This window comes from Miniopterus natalensis, chromosome 4 (genome assembly GCF_054644295.1).
Source record: "Miniopterus natalensis isolate mMinNat1 chromosome 4, mMinNat1.hap1, whole genome shotgun sequence".
NCBI classification, from domain to species: Eukaryota; Metazoa; Chordata; class Mammalia; order Chiroptera; family Miniopteridae; genus Miniopterus; species Miniopterus natalensis.
Window position 1 is genome coordinate 63,794,028 of NC_142084.1, and position 18,255 is coordinate 63,812,282.

Below are 18,255 nucleotides of genomic sequence, written 5' to 3' on the forward strand. Positions count from 1 at the left end.
CCCCTCAGCTCAAGCAGCCTCAGCCACTCTTGACTGATCACTGCCCTCTATTTTATTTCCTTCAGAGAAAGTTAGTGATTGCGTATTTGTTTGCTTGTCTCCCCTCATGGAACATCACCTCCTTGAAGGCAGAGGTTTTTGTCTCTCTTGATTGCTATTGTATCTTCAGTGCCGAGAATAGGACCTGGTACACAGTAGTTGCTCAATAAATATTTGTAGAGAGAAAGAAAGGAGGAAGGGAGATATGAAGCAGAGAGAAAAAGAGAAACTAGAGAGATGGGACATCAGGGACAAGGAAGGAGGAAAGATGAAAAGGAAGGAAGGAACAGCCAGTGTGTGAGGGCATCCTGTTGGATGTACTGGCACAGACATGCCTAGGGAGGATGGCCCATTCCAGGCAGTTCACAGGCCCCCAAGCCGCTCCTACTGGCCATCTGTGACCAGAGTCCTCCTTGGTCTCCTGAGATCCCCGGAGCCTCCCTCTAACTCAGATGTTCAAGTCAGGCGGGGCAGCTGCACATGGTTGGCCTAGTCCCCTGAGGAGCTCCAGCCTCTGGCGGAGGAAATCACTTCCTCTCCACCCGCCAGGGAGTCCCCTGGAGATGGAGCTGGGCGAGTGCTGCACAAACAGGAAACCCCGGTGGGGGGAGGGCAGAGGGGGGTACAGACACCAGCTGGCCAGTTGGGTGAGCAGGAAGCAGCCATGGCCACTTGCCCTGGATACTGGGGGTCCACCACCGCCCTGTCCTCCCTGGGATGTGACCCTGTGTGTCCCAGCATGAGCCTGGGAAGATAGTAAGTGCTCAATAAATTGTGTGCACAAAGCTTGTAATCAGGAAGGCTGGGGTTCCTCCACTGTCCAGGGTGTTGGACAGCTGGGAAACTGAGCACCATGATATGCTCCCTGCAGCCAGTGCTGCCCCCTGGGGGCCAAAAGAACTGCTTCCAGCACACACCACCAGTCAAAGCCTAGATTACTGCTTGCCCATCCCACACCTTCTCTGACCACTTTCCCAGAAGCAGGGCTGGAAGCAGAGTCCTGAAGAATGGAAAGGAATCAAAAGCTTCTTCCAGCCCTGTCGGTCTCCACCTTGCCAAGTGTGTTCTAACCCCAGGGCCCTTGCACAGGCTGTTCTTGCCACCAGGAACTTTGTGGCCTCCAGGGGGGTGGCAAAACATCACACTTATGATCATCCTAACCAGAGGAGCGAACACTTACAGGGCAGTTACCCCGTGCCACATGCTGCTCTTGTCACTTCCCAAATTTTAACTCACATATTTCTGTTATCCACCAGTAGGTAACCTGAGGTCTTGGTAAAATGCTACCCTCTCAGCAAGGCTTTCTCTGAGCCCTTTGTCTAAGATATGTCCCCTTTCCAGTAGACTCCCTCCCTGCCTTACCCCTGCCTGCCTTACCCCTGCCTGACACACCTCACATTGGACTTAGTGATATCAAAATGTTTTTCTATTGTGATAAAATACACATAAGATAAATTTTATCATTTTAACCATATTAAAATGTAAAATTCAGTGGCATTATATACATTCACAATGTTGTGCAACCATCACCACTATCTAGTTCCAGAACATCCCATCACCCCAAAAGAAACCTCATTCCCCCTCAGCAGTCACTCCCTACTCCCCTCCCCCAGCCCCTGGCAACCACAGACTAACTCTGTCTCTGTGGATTTGCCTGTTCTGGACATTTCATACAAATGGAATCATACCTTATGTGGTCTTTTGTGTCTGACTTCTCTCACTGAGCATCATATTTTCAAGGTTCGTCCACATTGTAGCGAGTGTCGATGCTTCATTCTTTTTATAGCTGAAAAGTATTCTATTGTCTGGAGGGACCACGCTGTGTTTATCCATTCATCCATCATGGACACTGAGTTGTTTCCAGTTTGGGCTGTCATGAATCATGCTACTGTGAACATTTGTGTACAAACTACCCCAGCCCGGAGAAGAGAGTCTCTCTTCCTTTGACATTACATGGGAGTGGTTCTGGGGACACAGGATTTTAACTGCTGTTTGTGGACACTCTATTCAGCTTGTGTTCTGGGCCTTTTTGCCAAGCTGTCATCTAGGCACTAGGGACAAGGCAGGGCCTGGGCAGAGACATCCTGCCTTCTTGAAGCTCCCAGTCTGGAGGGAGAAGGATACTAAATAGCAGCATTGCCTGCGGTGATGATTGATGCAAAGAAAGCAAGCCTGCCCCTCCTAGGTAGTTTGGTTCATGTCTCACAACCACCTAGACAACAGAGTACTGTATGTGGGCCCCATTTTCAAGATTAGGGAGCATAGAAGGGAAGGGATTTGCCCAAGATCACCACCAAGTGGGTGACCGAGCTGAGATTTTAACCTGGGTTTGGCCCCTGCTTGCAGCCTGCTGCGGCCTGGGGAGCCCCAAATGAAGGTGAGGCTGGATATGGGGCCCACCTGGGGCTCCCTGGAGAAGGGGAGACTGGATGCAGATATTAATAAAAGGATATTTGCTCCAGCTGTGTAAGGACAGAGGGACTCTCTCATCTGACTGGAATGGCTTAGCTGGATAGCCCCACCACTGTATGGCTGCAGGAGTCAAGGGGGTGACTGCCCAGGCTGGGTCCAGCCCCCTGAGTCTGGGCAGCACCGGGGTGTCGAGGAGGGACACAGACCCACTGACGCCCATTCTCTTCTTTTTCTAGACACAACTGACTTCCAGGAGAGCTTTGTCACCTCTGGTGTGTTCAGTGTCACCGAGCTCATCCAAGTGTCCCGGAGTGAGTGTCCCCACCCACCCTGGGCTGGGACCCGGATAGGAGAGGGGCTTGTACAGAGGAAGGGGCAATGGAGAGTAGAAGGGGCTTTAGGATGGAGGCTCCAAGAGAGAAGGGATCTCAGGGAGACGGTAGGGGCTCAGGGAGGAGGAAGGGACCCATTACCCTCCCCTTCTCCCTCTTGTCCTCTCCAGCCAACCGGTCACCAAGCCAAGGTTCCTAGGAAGGGTAGTATCCAGGCCCTTCCCAGAGCCCAAGGTCAGGGTGACATGCTCCTCCCCAGGAAATAGAATCCATATGCTGGGTGGAGGTGCTGAAGAACTTTCTTTCCAGTGTCTCTCCCTCCTGGAGCCTCCCTCACCCTGTCCCAGGAGGGGACCCCAGAGAGCCCCAAATCCCCCACCCATTTTGTTTCCTGCCCCCTTGCCTTCCCTATGAACCTACTGGGGATTCACCCCACTCTCTCAGACACCCCGTTTGAATTCCACCTCAAGGAGTTCTGCTTAACCCTGACCATTGTCTTCCCATCCAGATCAGCCTCTGGGAGCACTGGAAAGCTCAATCTCCAGCTCTGGCTATGCCTCTGCCTCAAAGCACGACCTTGGCCTCTCTTGATGGCCTTGGTCTTTTGAGCTATTGAAGAAAGCCAGTTTTGGCCAAATTAAGAACCAGACCAATTTGGGAAGGGGCTCTCCCCATTCCTCCAGGGCGTATTGCAATCCGGGACTTTGCTCCCTCCCTCATTCTCCTCTTTGTCACTCTCTGCAGCACCTGTGGTGACTGGAACAGGACCTAGCTTCTCACTGGGGGAGCTGCAGGGGCACCTGGCATATGACCTGAATCCAGCCAGCACCGGCATGAGAAGAACGCTACCCAGCACTTCCTCCAGTGGGTATGTGCCTAGGTCCCCATCTCTGGGCATTTCATGACCACTTGCCCACCATTACCTGGCCCCAGCTGATTCATTCCTCTCTCTGGAATTCCTGTTTTCGTGGTCCACTTGGAAAATGCCTACTCATCCTTCAAAACCCAGCCCCAAGTGCCTCTTTCTCCAGCCCTGACACCCAACTCTGCACTTCAGTCCTACAGGCCCAGACCTTGAGACTCCATGGAAATGAAGTCACCGCTTCTCGCTGATACATGCTGTGTGACCCTGAGCTGGTCACATTCTTTTTGCCTCTGTGTCCTCATCTGTAAAATGGGATCATAATCCTACCAGTTCAGAGGATTACAGTAGGCCAAGTCACCAGCCAGGCCTCAGGGCTTTAGTCAGCGCTCTGCTAGCTTGCCGTGTGACCTCAGCTGGGTCCCTCCCTGCCCCTGGCCCCAGGTGTCATCCAAGCAAAGGGCAGGTTTTAACAGGTGTTAATGTAACTGGATGAGAGAGTGCAGCTTCCATGACCTCTCGCGAGAACACCCTCATCGCCCCGCCCCGTAAGGACCGGAAGTTAGCAAAGCTCATCCCCCTCCGCCCTCGTCTCCGTGGTAACAGGCCCGCGCTCTTCTTCCCTCGCCCCTTAGGAGCAAGCGGCACAAATCCGGCTCGATGGAGGAAGACGTGGACACGAGCCCCGGAGGCGATTACTACACCTCACCCAGCTCTCCCACGAGTAGCAGCCGGAACTGGACGGAGGACATGGAAGGAGGTGGGGCTGGCGACGGGGGTGGAGCCGGTCTTCCGGTTGGAGTTACGCGGCGGGGGACTACGGATTCCAGCAGGCACTGCTTGCGCGCCAGGGAGCGGGAAGCAGGCCTGGATCCGTCAGGCCTCCCGGGAATTGTAGTCACACGGCTGCAAGTCAAGTCCGGGCTCAAGTTCCCAGAGCTTTTTGGTTCCGCTCAGGCCGGGGAGAACGTAGTATCTCCCAGGCCCGACTTTCCAGCCCTCTGCCCTTCAGTGGCCAATCTTTGTGGGGTTGCTGACCTGTAGAATTAACTGGCGATTCTGATCAGCAGGGTGTTTCTTCCAGGGGTCTGCCGTAGACCTCATCTAGAGGGTCCTGAGATGTAGTATCCCTTCTCACTGGGGTCCTCTGTGAAGTTCGTGTATTTACAAGATTCCCATCAACATGGGATCTTCCCCCGTGCGATTCCAGTTCTGTAGAAGCCCCGTCTCTTTTCTCATAACTCTCTTTTCCAGGGAGATTTTGTTCACACGGACCTCTCCAGACTCTTTCTCATGGGAGGTTCCTCTTCTATAGTTTTAGGAGTTCCATAGAGTCTCTTTACTGTTGAGCGCTAGCTTCTGAGGACTCTTTGTTTATGTACCGTCTCCCCAAGTGCTTTCTCCAAAGAGTTCCCTTCTTTGTGGCCCCCACCTCCACCACAATTCTCATCTAAAGAACCCCTTTTACCTTAAGGTTTTCTCTAGCGGGCCAGCATCTGTGACTCAGGAACTGTGCAAAGTAGTCCACAGGCTTGTGTTACTCTGGGGCAGGTGTCCCTGTTATTTCTCAGATTCTCAGCAAGGCCTGTGCCCCCCAATTTTATAAGCCTCTCTCTATCCAGCTTCTTATCCCTTATCAAGGGTTCACCCCATGAGATAGCCTAAGAGTTATGAACATGGACTCTAGAGTACACCAGTTCTTGGAGCTTCCTGGTAACCCCACCTGTCTGAGCTCAGTTTCCTCATTTGTGAAATTGGGACGTTAATACCTGCAGTACCCACCTTATAGGTAGTTTTGGGGATTAAGTGAATTAATAATCTGATATCCCTAACACAGACCTGGCACATAATAAGCACCCAATAAACCTTAGGATTTGTTTTCTCCTCCCCTCCTGCTCTTTCCCTCCTCCCTATCCCTGTAGAGCCTGCTTTTGTATGAAGATCTGTCTACACACAGTGCCATACCTACAAGTTCCTGAAAAGCAACATTATAATAAAGAGGGCAGGTTCAGGCATCAGAGAGACCTAGGTTCTAATCCCAGCTCTGCCCTTGACTCGCTTTGTGGGCTTTGTAACCTTGGGCAGGTAACTTATCTGAGCCTCAGTTTTCTCATCTCCAAAATGAGAGTGATAACTCTTCTTTCAGAAAGTTGAAAGGGGGAAATGGTAGAATGTGTGTGGAGAAACTGTCTAGCGCATGATAAGTACCTAGGAAATAGAATTTATTGTTGCTTATGTCTTTATAAAATTCCCATGTCTTTGAATCAGTACACATCCGATTGACTTCTGAGGTCCCACAACTCCTCCCTCTTCCATGGTGTGGGCTCCCAGAGCAGGTACCTAACTCTGGGAGAACCTAGCTCTGTATTTAATAGGCTCTAATTTATGGGTCATAATGTCTCTAGGGTTCTATCTCTGTGGGTTCCCCATCTCTTGTCAGGTTTGCCTCTAAAAAAGACCCCGTATTCAGTAAACTTTAAGTTTGATTGTGATAAACAGAAAACTCAAAAGGATAGTGTATTTCTTTTGCAAGTAAATGTCTAGCCATCAGCAGCCCTGGCAAGTATGATGTAAGGGGCTTAGGCTCCTGCCTTATACTCCACTGAATAAGGTTTTCATATCCACCTCATGGTCCACATGACACCTGCTGGACTTTCAGCCATCATGTCTGCATTCCAGCCAGTAGGAAAGAAGAAAGGTCAAGGGCATGTCCTCTCCCTTTAAGAAAAATTCTCAGAGAATGCACTAACCTCTTCTGCTTATCTCTATGCCCCTGAGTTAGTTATGTGGCCATACTCTGCTACAAGGTACACTGGAAACTGTAGTCTTATTTTGGGCAATCAGGTGCTTATCTCAAATTTAAGGGTTCTGTTATAAGGAAGAAGAGTAGAGCAGATATTGGGAGACTTCTGCTCTGTCATTTACTCACTGGGAACTCAAAAGCACTTCTCATTAACTCTGTGACTGAAGAGGCTGTCTACATATAAAGTATATACTATTTAGAGCTGAAAGACAGCATCTGTGATATAGCCACAGCAGCCCTGAGAGGTAAAATTATAGCCTTAAGTCTATTGATTAGGAAAAGAGCAAGGTTGGAAATAAAGAACCTAGCTTTCAATTCAGGAAGCTTAAAAAAGAAAAAATTTTAAAAAGAAGGAGCCAAGCCAGTGTGGCTCAGTGGTTGAGTGTCGACCCTGTGAACCTGGAGGTCATGGTTCAGTTCCCAGTAGGGGGCATGTAGGAGGCAACCAGTCAGTGATTCTTGCTCATCATTGATATTTCTGTCTCTCTCTCCCTCTCCCTTTCTCTCTGAAAATCAATAAAAACATATTTAAAAATAAATAAATAAATAAATAAATAATAAAAGGAAGGAAATGTTAGAGCAAGTCACTGGCTTGGTCTGACCTTCCTGCCTTGAGAATGGAGTGGCACCAATGGGGGAACAAGGAAAAAACCTATACCAGCTTCTGGTGTGTGACTGGGAATTACGGAGCTGGAAGGGAATGTCACAGGGTGTCTGTCCCCTTATAGCTTCCATTGCTTGCCTCCAGTCATGGCAAACTCACTCACTTCTATGGGAACCTCAGTAAAAACCTGTACTGAATGCCTGTGCCTGCCCTGTAGGTGCTCACAGCCTAGTACAGGAGATGGATTCATGTCCTACTTCTGCCCTCCCCCCCTCCTCCCTCTCTCTTTCTCCTCCACCTGGCTTCCTCCAGCTTCCTGTCTAGACAGCCCCCAATTAGCTGCTCATTAAGGGGATTAAGCTGATTGGAGCACTCTCTCCCTTCTTCTGTTGTGGCTGCCAAGGGCAGTGCTCAGCTAAGCCCCCACCTCCAGTAGCCATACTCTGTTGCTTGGGAGGGTTAGAGGTCTGAGGGCATCATGCCGGCGCCACCCAGGCAAGATCCCCGCAGCCACATCTTTCAGGCTCCATGAGCCAGTCTCCTGGTCATTGCCCCATCCATGCCTGAGCCAGGAGTGCCCTTTCTCCTCCCAGCCACCTCCTCCTGAGGCCTTTCCTGATTATCCATCCAAGTGGGGCAGAAAGAGGGCACCTTCTGCTCAGCTCTCAGGGTGCTTTGTTTTTGCTCCTTCTGTAGCTCTTCACATCCACAGTTATTATAGGGGTGAAGCAAGCAACCCCCTTTCCAGCTCTCTCCTCTGCCCCCTGGGTGGTGGAGCGTGGCCTGTGAAGTTATAGAGTTGGATTTGAATCCCAGCTCCACCACTTGTTAACTCTGTGGCCTTGGTTGGGCAAGTGAGTTCTCCCATCAGGCCTTAGTCATCACATCTGTGAAATGGGGGTGACTCCTGTAAGTCCTGTATGGGGTAGCTGTAAGGATAATGTGACAGCAAGCTCAGAATGTTCTGCCCTAGGCCTGGCAAAGGGTCCTCACCCAGGGTGACTCTGTCCCCAGAGGACACTAGGCAGTTACAGTGCCAAGGGAGAGAGGCCTTACTGCGTAGTAAGTGCTCACTGAATGATGGCTGTTCTCAGCAGAACTAAGCACTCCATTCACCACACACTCTCATTGACCACCCTGTGTTCTAGGGCACTGGAACCCCAACAGTCATCTAAAGAGGACCCCCCTACAGCCTGTGGCTTGCCCCTCAACCTGTTTCCCTTATGCCACACTCAAATAACCCACAATAGAGCTGACATTCCTGTAGGGGATGGCCTTGTTTGTTCTACAAACTGATGATCAGATGGGAGATACAGGCCTGCTCATTCATTGAAGAGTATGTGCTTTAGTGGAGACAGACAAGCATATGTATATCTTCAATGGGGGCATACAGGGTGCTCGGATAGGGGCTTGTAGATGTGTGTGTTGAGAGAAAGATGGCTGTTCAGATAGGAGGGGATGTTACAGGTTAAGTGGAGAGGCAGGGGGACTTAGATGGAGAACATATAGCATGTGTTAACCGACAGCAGTGGCTCAAATGGGGCATTACAGGTCTGTTTGCTGAACAAACGGGCTTGGGGGTGCCTGCTTATTGGGGGGTGCTTGCTTAGGGCCTTCTGGAGCCTGCCCTGGAGCACGAAGTTATTCTTGCAGCACCCGCTGGGTTTCCCCCTCCCCCATGCCCTTCCCTGGCTCCCTAAGGCCCCATCTCAGGAAGCTCAGGGGGGGTGGTTCCACACCAAGCTATTTCCATCCAGGACAGGCTGTTCTAGGAAATCCTCCTAAGTGAGCATTTGACAGCCCTAACCTGGTTCTGCTGCAGTCCTGCACCAGCAGAAAGCCTGCTACCCCTTGAGCATGCACATGCACGTGCATGTGCACACACGTGCACACACACACACACACAGGGCCAGCCTTCTCTCCTGCCCACAGCCCTGGCTCCCAAGATCCTTGCAGACCCACGTGCCAGGATTCGCTCATTCAAATAGCATGGTGCATCCTCAGGGCCATTGAGGGCAGCATGGTTTGTAACAGCAAAAGGAACTGACAGCCTGAGTGGCCATTAGGGGGCCTGGTTCCCAGATCCGTTCACCCCAAGCAATGCTGTTGGAGAGGACAGGAAGCTGCCTACATGGAAAAGCAACAAGGGAAAGGGTGCAACAGCGAGCTGGACGGAACTGAGCTAGGAAGCATGTGCAGATGCCCACCTGCAGAACCATGGGCAGAAGACCCTAGAAAGAGTGACAGCATGCCTTTGAGGAGGGCAGGGGTTCTAACTGGGGTGACTCTTCCCACCAAGGATACTCGGCCATGGCTAGGGACATATGTGGTTGTCACAAGGGGCTGGGGGAGGACTCCTGGCTTTGAGTAGGTGGGGGCCAGGGATGCTGCTCCATACCCCACAGTGCCCAGCACAGCCCTAATATCAGCAGTGCTGAGGAGAAGTTCCTGAAGCAGGGGACCTTGTGCTGGGAGGCAGGAAAGTCAGATCTCATCATGGTCTCAAGGGTACGTTGTGCCCTAAAATAAGTTTTAAAAGTAATTTCTAAACATGCCCCTCTCTGGGCCCCACTTCTTTGAGATCCCAATTCCAGAGATGGCACCAGGCTTTGCATTTTTTTGGGAATGCCACCATCCTTAGCTCTCACATTTGGAGGATGGTGGAGGTGGGAGTGCAGGGAGGAAGTTGAGGGGCACTCACATTTTTTCAGGGCTAACGTGTGCTTGGCCCTGGTGTGGCCTGTCCTCTGTATTATGATGATGGCGGCTCCTTCTTAAACCAGTGTTTGCTCTGTGCCAGGGTCTCCATGGATTCTACATGTGCCCATTTTACACCATTCATTCATTCATCAGGAAGGTTCAAGGGGCTGAGCTGTCAGGGTTCCCGAGGGCCAGGGCAGGGGAAGTAGTGAGGCCCCCATCTTCAGAAGAATGACAATGTAATTCCAGCAGCTGGGCATGCACCACTAGGCCCTGGTCTAATGGCTTCACACATTATATCTCATTTAATCCTCACAATGACCTTGCAGGGAAGGTTCTCTTCCTTCCCCTGTAAGAATGAGGAAGCGCAAGCGCAATAGCTCAAGTGTTTGTCCATGTCCTCTCAGCTTGCCAGGGCCCAATCCTCCCCTCTGTTCACCCTGCTGCCTTCTCCAGGGCTCTGGCATCCCCTGGGAGGACCTCTCTCTTGAAGGAGAGAAGATAGGGGGCTGGTTGGGATATCAGAGGCACATGTTATCATCAAGGTCGTGAATCCTGGAAATCTCCCTTCTCTGCTGTGAGCCTCAGTTTGTTCCATCTATAAAATGGACCCTCAGCCCCTGCCCACAGGCTGCTGGGAGAAAGAGGAACAGGGGCTTTGATAGGGAGGCTGGAGTCCTGCAGCACTGTGACCCTCTGGCTCCTCCCCACACAGGCATCTCATCCCCTGTGAAGAAAACAGAGATAGACAAGTCACCTTTCAACAGCCCGTCTCCCCAGGACTCACCGCGCCTCTCCAGCTTCACCCAGCACCACCGGCCTGTCATAGCCGTGCACAGTGGTGAGCGCTAAGGGCCCCAGGTGGGGAGGTGTAGCTAGGCACTCTTATCCCCCTCGAGGCCAGGGGAGTCCCACCAACTGTCTGAGCACGAGTCCTGCTGAGCAAGGAACCCTGGAGGTGCCATGGTAGAGAACTCCCAGGCCTGACTCTGTCATTTTGAGCCTCAGTTTCCCCTTGTGCATGAGAGAGAGACACAGCCTGCGGCTTACCTCTCAGTCTGCTTCCCTTATGTCACATTTGAATGACCCATAGACAGACAACAGTGTCAGGCAGTCACAGAAGGAGGTAGATACACCTGGCATGTGGTCAGACACACAAGCCACGCAGATGATACGGGGTGCTCCTGGCCACACAGATAGGAATTGTCACAGTAATAACAGAGGGAGACAGACTCTGTCAACTGCAGGGTGTAAGCTGAGCCAGGCACTCTGTACCGGGCCCTCCCTAATGTCACCTGTCAATTGGGACTCCCCCTCCCAGGGTTGTCATTAGTGCTGACAGTTAAATTATGATAAGCTCCCAAGTATCACCTGTTACCCCACTGTTGCAATGATAATTATTTGGTTCCATATAAGAGCAGACATATATAGGGTGGCAGGCAAAAATCAACACAGCACAGTGACTTAGACCAAGGGCTGGCAAACCACAGCCCTCAGAGCATGTTCTTATAAAGAAAGTTTTATTGACTCACAGACATACCCATTCTGTGGCAGCTTTTGGGCTATGATGGCAGAGTTAAGTAGCTGTAACAGAGACCATATGGCCCAAAAAGCTAAAAATATTTATTATCTGGCCAGGAGCTGGGATGAGAGGGGAAGGGAGAGTGACAGTGAATGGGCACAGGACTTCTTTTTGGGGTGATAAGAATGTCCTGGAATTAGAGAGTGAATATACTAAGAGTCACTGAATTGTTTAGAAAAAGAAAAAAAGCAAACACCACAGCTCACTATTTGGTTATGAAAAGAAGTGAAGCACTGACACTCACTACAGCATAGATGGACCTTGAAAACATGATGCTCGGTGAGAGAGGCAAGATACAAATGTGGTTGCATTCATGCGAAATGTCCAGAAGAGGCACATCCACAGAGACGGAGAGTGGTTGCCAGGGGCTGGGGAGCCAGGGTGGGAGCTTCTGGGGATGATAAAAATTTTCTAAAAGAGATTATTGTGTTGGTTGCATAGCTCTGTGAATGTGCTAAAAACCATTGAATTATATACACTTTAAAGAGGCGAATTGTACAGGGTGGGGCAAAAGTAGGTTTCTAGTTGTTCATACGGGAAAAGACATGCAGGTTATGATTATTTCAATAGCTTTGTTAACTCAGAAGAATGGCACAGTGGCACAGTGCACTTAGGTACAATATCGTAAGTGCTCTGATCACCGGCCTTCACTATTCACACATTCCTGTAGTCTTTGAAAAGCAGTAAACCTGAATTTCAGTGACCTGCTTGGGTTTAGCCCTACTGCCTCTTGAGGTGGTTGAATTCAAGCCTACTTTTGCCTACCACTGTACAGTATGCAAATCGTATCTCAGTTTTAAAAAATATTGACCACTGGACCCTTTACAGAAAGAGCTAGCTGAGCCCAGGGTTATGGTGTGGGCCATGGGGCCAGATGGCCTGGGCTCCAGCCCTGGGTCTGCCATCTGCTTGCTGTGTGGCCTGGGGCAGGGGGCATAACCTCTGGGAGCCACCACATCAATCTCTGTTTAAACACACACACACACACACACACACACACACACACACACCAAAAAAACAAAAACAAAAAAAGCAGGGATGCCACTAGAATCCTGAGGGTTTTCTGTGAAAGTCAGCAAATTTGGATGTGTGAATGACAACAGAGCCTGGCCATTGCAGGCACTGCTGGGTCCTACTGCTGTCACTGTTATTAAATGCATGGAGATTCAGGTGCAACCCACAAATGCAGTCACAGAGAGCAGAACAGACTGGGCAGAGCCCCCAAATAACTGCCCCCTTCTGTCTCTGCAGGGATCGCCCGGAGCCCTCACCCATCCTCGGCCCTGCACTTCCCCACCACCTCCATCCTGCCCCAGGCGGCCTCCACCTACTTCCCTCACACAGCCATACGCTACCCACCTCACCTCAACCCCCAGGACCCGCTCAAAGATCTCGTCTCACTGGCCTGTGACCCGGCCAGCCAGCAACCTGGACCGGTGAGTTTTTGGGGTACAGGCCTTCTCTCCCACACTGGGCTCCAGGCAACTTCCCTGGGGCCCTGAGCTGTCTCAGGTGGCCTTCTGACATGCATCCTCTATTTTAAATGGTTTTCTGAATGGCAGAGGTCCACAGTTCGCTTCTGAAGCACTTAGAGCTGGGCCCGTTCAAAATTTGGACTTTTCAGATGTTAGAATTGACAGCATGTATTTTATGAAGTGCTTTGAAATCTAACATGGTCCTATGGCTGCAGCTCAGGCCCTCTTTTGTCTAACTTCCACAAAAAGCTTTCGGTGTTCAGAGCTTTTCAGGTTTTGGAACTGCTGGCAAGGTGGTGGATGGCTAGGTCCTGGTCGTGAATGAGGAAAGCATATAGACCACCTGTGAGGTCCACTCATGTTGTTTAGGACAAGGCGGCATCTCGTGGAAGGAAAGTGAGTGGATAAAGTGGCTTGAGGAGACAAAGGGAGTGCAGTCCCAGGATGCTGGAGGCATGCAGGGTCCACGGTACCCACCAAACTCGTCCAACCATGCCAACCTCATCGTCCCCCAGCAGGACCTCGGACAGCAGCCCGAGGCGGAGGGGGTGCCTCCACCTTAACCACCTGTCTCTCTGTTCCCCCCAGTTAAATGGAAGTGGTCAGCTCAAAATGTCCAGTCACTGCCTTTCTGCTCAGATGCTGGCACCCCCGCCCCCTGGGCTGCCGAGGCTGGCGCTTCCCCCTGCCACCAAACCCACCTCCGAGGGAGGAAGCACATCACCGACCTCACCCTGTAAGCACTCGGGAAGCGGTGCCTGTGGCAGGGCGGGCGTCCCCAAGGGGCCCCCTCCACTCCCCTCCCCGACTGCTGGGGTTGGGGGCTCAGGCCCAGCCTGGTGGGTACTGGCAAGTTCCATGGTTCCCCAGATAGAGGCCATAGGGTCAGGTCTACATGGGGCCAGGACAGCCTTAGGGCACATCAGGGGCAAGTCTGCTGTCTGCCTCGATTGGCCAAGTGGCCTGGGGTCCCCATTTGCCCACTCGGGACCCCTAAGCCCTCCTCCGTGCGAGGAGCCGCTGACAATAAGTGAAGGTCTCTAGCTGGTGGCCTGAGGGCCAGACCTGGCCCACAGCTGCCCTTTGTGGAAAATGAGAATCTGTTCTTGTGTTAAAATCAGGACATTTCACATAAAAATTCCAGAGTTCCAAATTTTGGGGGGAAAACAACCACAGTAGGCCCTATTCTTACCAGTGACCAGGGCTGAGCCATATCTATAGATGGGACAGTCCCCACCTGACTCCCCAGAAGGCCCTGGGTGTGAGCTACCTGGCCTTCTAGAACTTTCCATTCTTTATGTGGCTCCAGGTGTTAGCCTGGTGGAAGCCCCTGGTTTGGTTTTACCTTCTAGAATTTTGCACTCTCTGGATATGGCTCCAGGCTCACTGACTCCCCATGTACTCCCCCCATCTGGGATTGCTCCAGTCTGGGAAGCCACACCCAGATTCCCTGTCCTGAGGTCTACCCATCAACTGGGACTCTGCACCCAGACTCTCCCTGGACTCCAGAGCAGACCTGAGTGTGCCTGCCTCATTTAGGGTCACTGACCCCACCATCCTTTCAGTGCCCAGCACGCAGAGCATCTGTCCTGCTTCCTCTCAGGCTGAGCAGCCCCAGGTGGGCAGACAGTCTCAGAGCCTCTGACTTCTCCTCGAAGTCTCACTCTGCCCCTCACACCCTTTTTGAGCATCTCTCTCCCTCACTCCTCAAATAAGATTCCTCACCCCACCCGAGCAATAGCGGCCAGTGGTTCCACCTGGGCCCAGTTGGCCTCCTTCCTTGCATGCAGCACCCCTTGCCCCCAGCATCCGCTGCCTGCTAAGATCCAGGGCAGCTTCAGGTACAAATGGGCTTTGTCTGAACACCAAATGCAGTGCAAGATCCTGGGTTTGAATCCTGCCTCTGCAATTCACTCCCTGTGTGACCTTGGGCAAATGTTCTCCCCTCTCTGAGCCTCGGTTTTCTCAGCTGCAAAATGGGACAGTCACAATACCAGACTTGTAGGGCGGTGGGGAGCGAGTCAGTGAAATAGATCAGGAAGGACATTTAGTGCAACATCAGGCACTGAGTAAAGTCAGTATGGTGATCACCGACTACCTACTGTCTCATCTGTGAAAAGGGGCAAATAATTATGTTGGCTTCATTGAGGCCACAGAGGGTTAAATGGGATTATGCCCAGTGCTTGGCATACAATAGATACTTAATAGATGCAAAATAAATATAGATTCCCTATTCTTCCCTGCACTGGGTTCTTAAGTACAAGTTTAGTCTGCTTACCCACATAGCCCCCAAGTCTCACTGCCTCCCACTTAGCTTCACCCCGGCCAAGACCACACAGGGACCCTCCACCACCCCAGCCCCAGACTGCCTGAGGCCCCTGACCCACAGTGGCACCCAGCCATGAATTATTCACTCGCCCACAAAATGTGATGGGTGAAATTAAAATACAAATATATACATATATATATATACACACACATATATATATATGTATATATATGTACATATATATATATATATATATATATATATAGATGCACATACCCAGCCTTCCCCATGCCTCTCCAGGAGGAAAATTAATAAATAAAATAGCCTCAATAATTGATGGCGCCCCGTGTGGGATGCACGCTGCCATCGCAGGATGGACCAGGCAGTGGAACACCCTGAATAATTCACAGGCGGTTTCTGAATTATGAATCTTTCATCCTGTGCCTTCGCTCCCAGCAGACGCCCCTCCCGAGTGACCCCAGGGGCCTGTGACTATGGGCTTTTCTGGGTGCCCGGATTGGCCAAGGGAGGGCACTGGGTACTCTGTGACCCTGGGCAGCGGCCACCCTCTCTGGGTGCTCCCGTGCGGCCCCCTTTGCTAACGGGCTCTCGGTCTCTCTCCTCCCCGCAGCCTACTCTACGCCCGGCACGTCCCCTGCAAACCGTTCCTTTGTGGGATTAGGACCAAGGGATCCAGCGGGCATTTATCAGGCACAGGTAGGGGCCAAGAGGCCGGCTGGTGGCGGGGAGGGAGGGCCAGGGCAGAGGGGCTAGCCTGGGTGTGCAGGGAGAGGCCAGGCTGCTGGGTCCCATGCTACACCCCTCTTGCTGTACATATGGCACAGTAGCCATTAAGCGTGGCAGGGAGACCAGCCTCCTGTACCCTTCTAGGGCCTCAGTTATGGCCATAGCCACAAACCCTACCTGCAGCTTCCTGCCAGGGGACCCTCATGGGCTATTGTCACCCTGGGCCCATTTGTATAGATGGGGAGACAGAGGCCCACAGAGGGGATTTGCCCAGGATCACACGTCACCCCAAGCTTTCAACCCCCCAGTCTTCATCCCTTCCATGTCTTTGGCCAGAGGAACCATGGGGGAGGTGAGCAGGGGGTGGCAGAGGACTCCTGGATGCCAGGGTCAGGTGGGGAAACTGAAGCAGCCTGTGACAGGTTATGGGCCTCCCAGTAAAGCATGCATGCCCCCACCTCAGGTTACAGCCTGCGAGGTGGGGAAGGTGGCAGCAGAGGCAGAGTTGCTATTACTGCAGCTAAGTGTGCACCAGGGTTGGGGGAAAGGTGGGCTGAGCATCAGACCAGGAGGCTCAGAGAGGAGGAGCAAGTTGCCTGAGGCTGCACAGCAGTGGAGGACAGAGCCCTGATGGATCCAGAACTGGAACTGGTTCCTAGCTTCTGGTGGAGTGGGAGGTGGCCTCAGCCCCAACCCATGTGTCCTGACTCCAGTCCTCGGGTCAGGGTTCAAGTCTGTGCTATATGCAGGCCAGAGTTGGCAGACAGTGTCTGAGGGTGGTGGCTGGACCCCAGAGCCCCTGATTTCTGGTGCGTGTTGCGGAGGGGGTTGCACAATGTAAAATAGCCCAAGGATAGCACCAGCTCCTTCAGGTCCTCTGAGGCCCAAATGCACAGAGAAACCCACTCAGGGCTCCCCAACAGCTCCGAATCGCCAGAACCACAGAACAAGGAAATTTGTGGGGTCCCAGGGGCCGTGTTCAGACCCCCCAGCCACTGTGGGAGGGTTCCTTGCAACAATGTCCACAGGGAGGTAGCCACATCTCCCATTCTCCACTGAGATCAGAGTCTGCCACACTGACCAGGCCCAAGGAATCACCAGCCACAGTCAGGCATCCTGGAGACCCTCCAAGGCTGGCCTGTTATAGCTCAAGGGGCACAGAGTATGTGGAGAAGACCTGGCCCGCCCCCTCTCTCATGGCTTAGGTCTCACACCCAGCCCTGCTTTACCCACTCTGAACCCCTGTCTCTTCTTCTAGCCTTGGGTACCTCCCGGGGAGCCTTTGAAGGGCCTAGAATATTAGGGGACCAGTTTCATCCAGAAAGGGCACCGAAAGGCCAAGGCCACCCCACATACCCTCACATGCTCACATATTAAGCAGAGCCCTGGCAGGGATCCAGACAGAGGACTCACTTGGGCAGGGTCACCCAGCAAACTGGGGTGACCCCAGGACTCCCCATTTTAGGTTTTGGGCCCCAATGACATGGCCACCCTCTCTGTCCCAGCAGCATGGATGCCTCATCCCTCCAGTGCTCAGGGAGCCAGGCATTTCCTCTCCCGCCCCCACCCTACATCCCTCCCCGTGGGAGTCTGGGAATGTCCTGATTGCTTCAGAAACCAAAGTTAATAAAAACAACAGGGAAGGGGCCCTGCCTACCTAACTCTTCCCCAGCCACTATCCACCTCACCTCTTCCATTATCAATCTGTGCATGAGGGGGGTGCACCCCAAGTGGTCAGCCTGAAAAGGAAGGGAAGCTGAGGCAGGCAAGGACAGGTGCCTTTGCTTCTACATGCTTCTCCTTGCCCCCTCTTGATCAGGGGGATGATGAGGACCCAGAGAGGGTGGGACAGGTCTGGTGAAGCCCTGAGGAGGAGGCCTTCAGGGTGCTGCGTGGGTAGGGAGGAGTTGGATCCCAGTAGCAAAGGCTGGCCAGGCAGAGAAGGATGAGAGTGTCTACACCAGGACTTGGCACTGACAAAGGCTAGAGGTGATGGAGAAATAGCCCAAATGTGGAGAACCTCGAATGAGGGCTTTGGCTGGGGGCCGTGGGGAGCCATGGAAGGGTTTAGAGTGAGGGAGGGGCATAGCTAGGTCTGGGAATTGGAAAGAATTTTCTGGGACTGGTGTTGGGGGCGGTGAGACACGGAAGCGAGATGACAGATTGATGAGAGACTCCCAAGGGAGCCTGGGTTATGAGGGAGGCAAGGCCCCCAATCTGGGTGAACAGGGAGGGCAGGTCTGGGGGAATCACGCCGGCACTATGCAGACTGGGCCCTGGGCCACTGGACGAAGGGCACCCCAATTCCTGGGTAGGGCCAGGCCTCCCTTCCCCCCTCAGAAAGTGGGGAGGAGGAAGCCATGAGTGAGACCCTGCTCCCCCCTCTCAGAGCCCCTGCACAAAGGCCTCAGAGCTTAGAGGCCTCTGGTT

At 52.4% G+C, this 18,255-nt stretch overlaps 1 protein-coding gene across 3 annotated transcripts in view; it reads left to right on the top strand.

Moving 5' to 3' along the window:
* Positions 1-18,255, top strand: part of NFIC (nuclear factor I C) — a 56,548-nt gene that overhangs the window by 36,329 nt on the left and 1,964 nt on the right. The window contains exons 4-10 of one of the 3 annotated variants that reach the window (XM_087816637.1): positions 2,688-2,762; positions 3,528-3,651; positions 4,281-4,405; positions 10,468-10,593; positions 12,586-12,770; positions 13,398-13,545; positions 15,710-15,795. In XM_087816637.1, the coding sequence (XP_087672763.1) occupies positions 2,688-2,762; positions 3,528-3,651; positions 4,281-4,405; positions 10,468-10,593; positions 12,586-12,770; positions 13,398-13,545; positions 15,710-15,795 (869 nt within the window). The remainder of the gene's footprint in view (positions 1-2,687; positions 2,763-3,527; positions 3,652-4,280; positions 4,406-10,467; positions 10,594-12,585; positions 12,771-13,397; positions 13,546-15,709; positions 15,796-18,255) is intronic. The other 2 variants (XM_087816635.1, XM_087816636.1) reach the window with 2 other exon arrangements.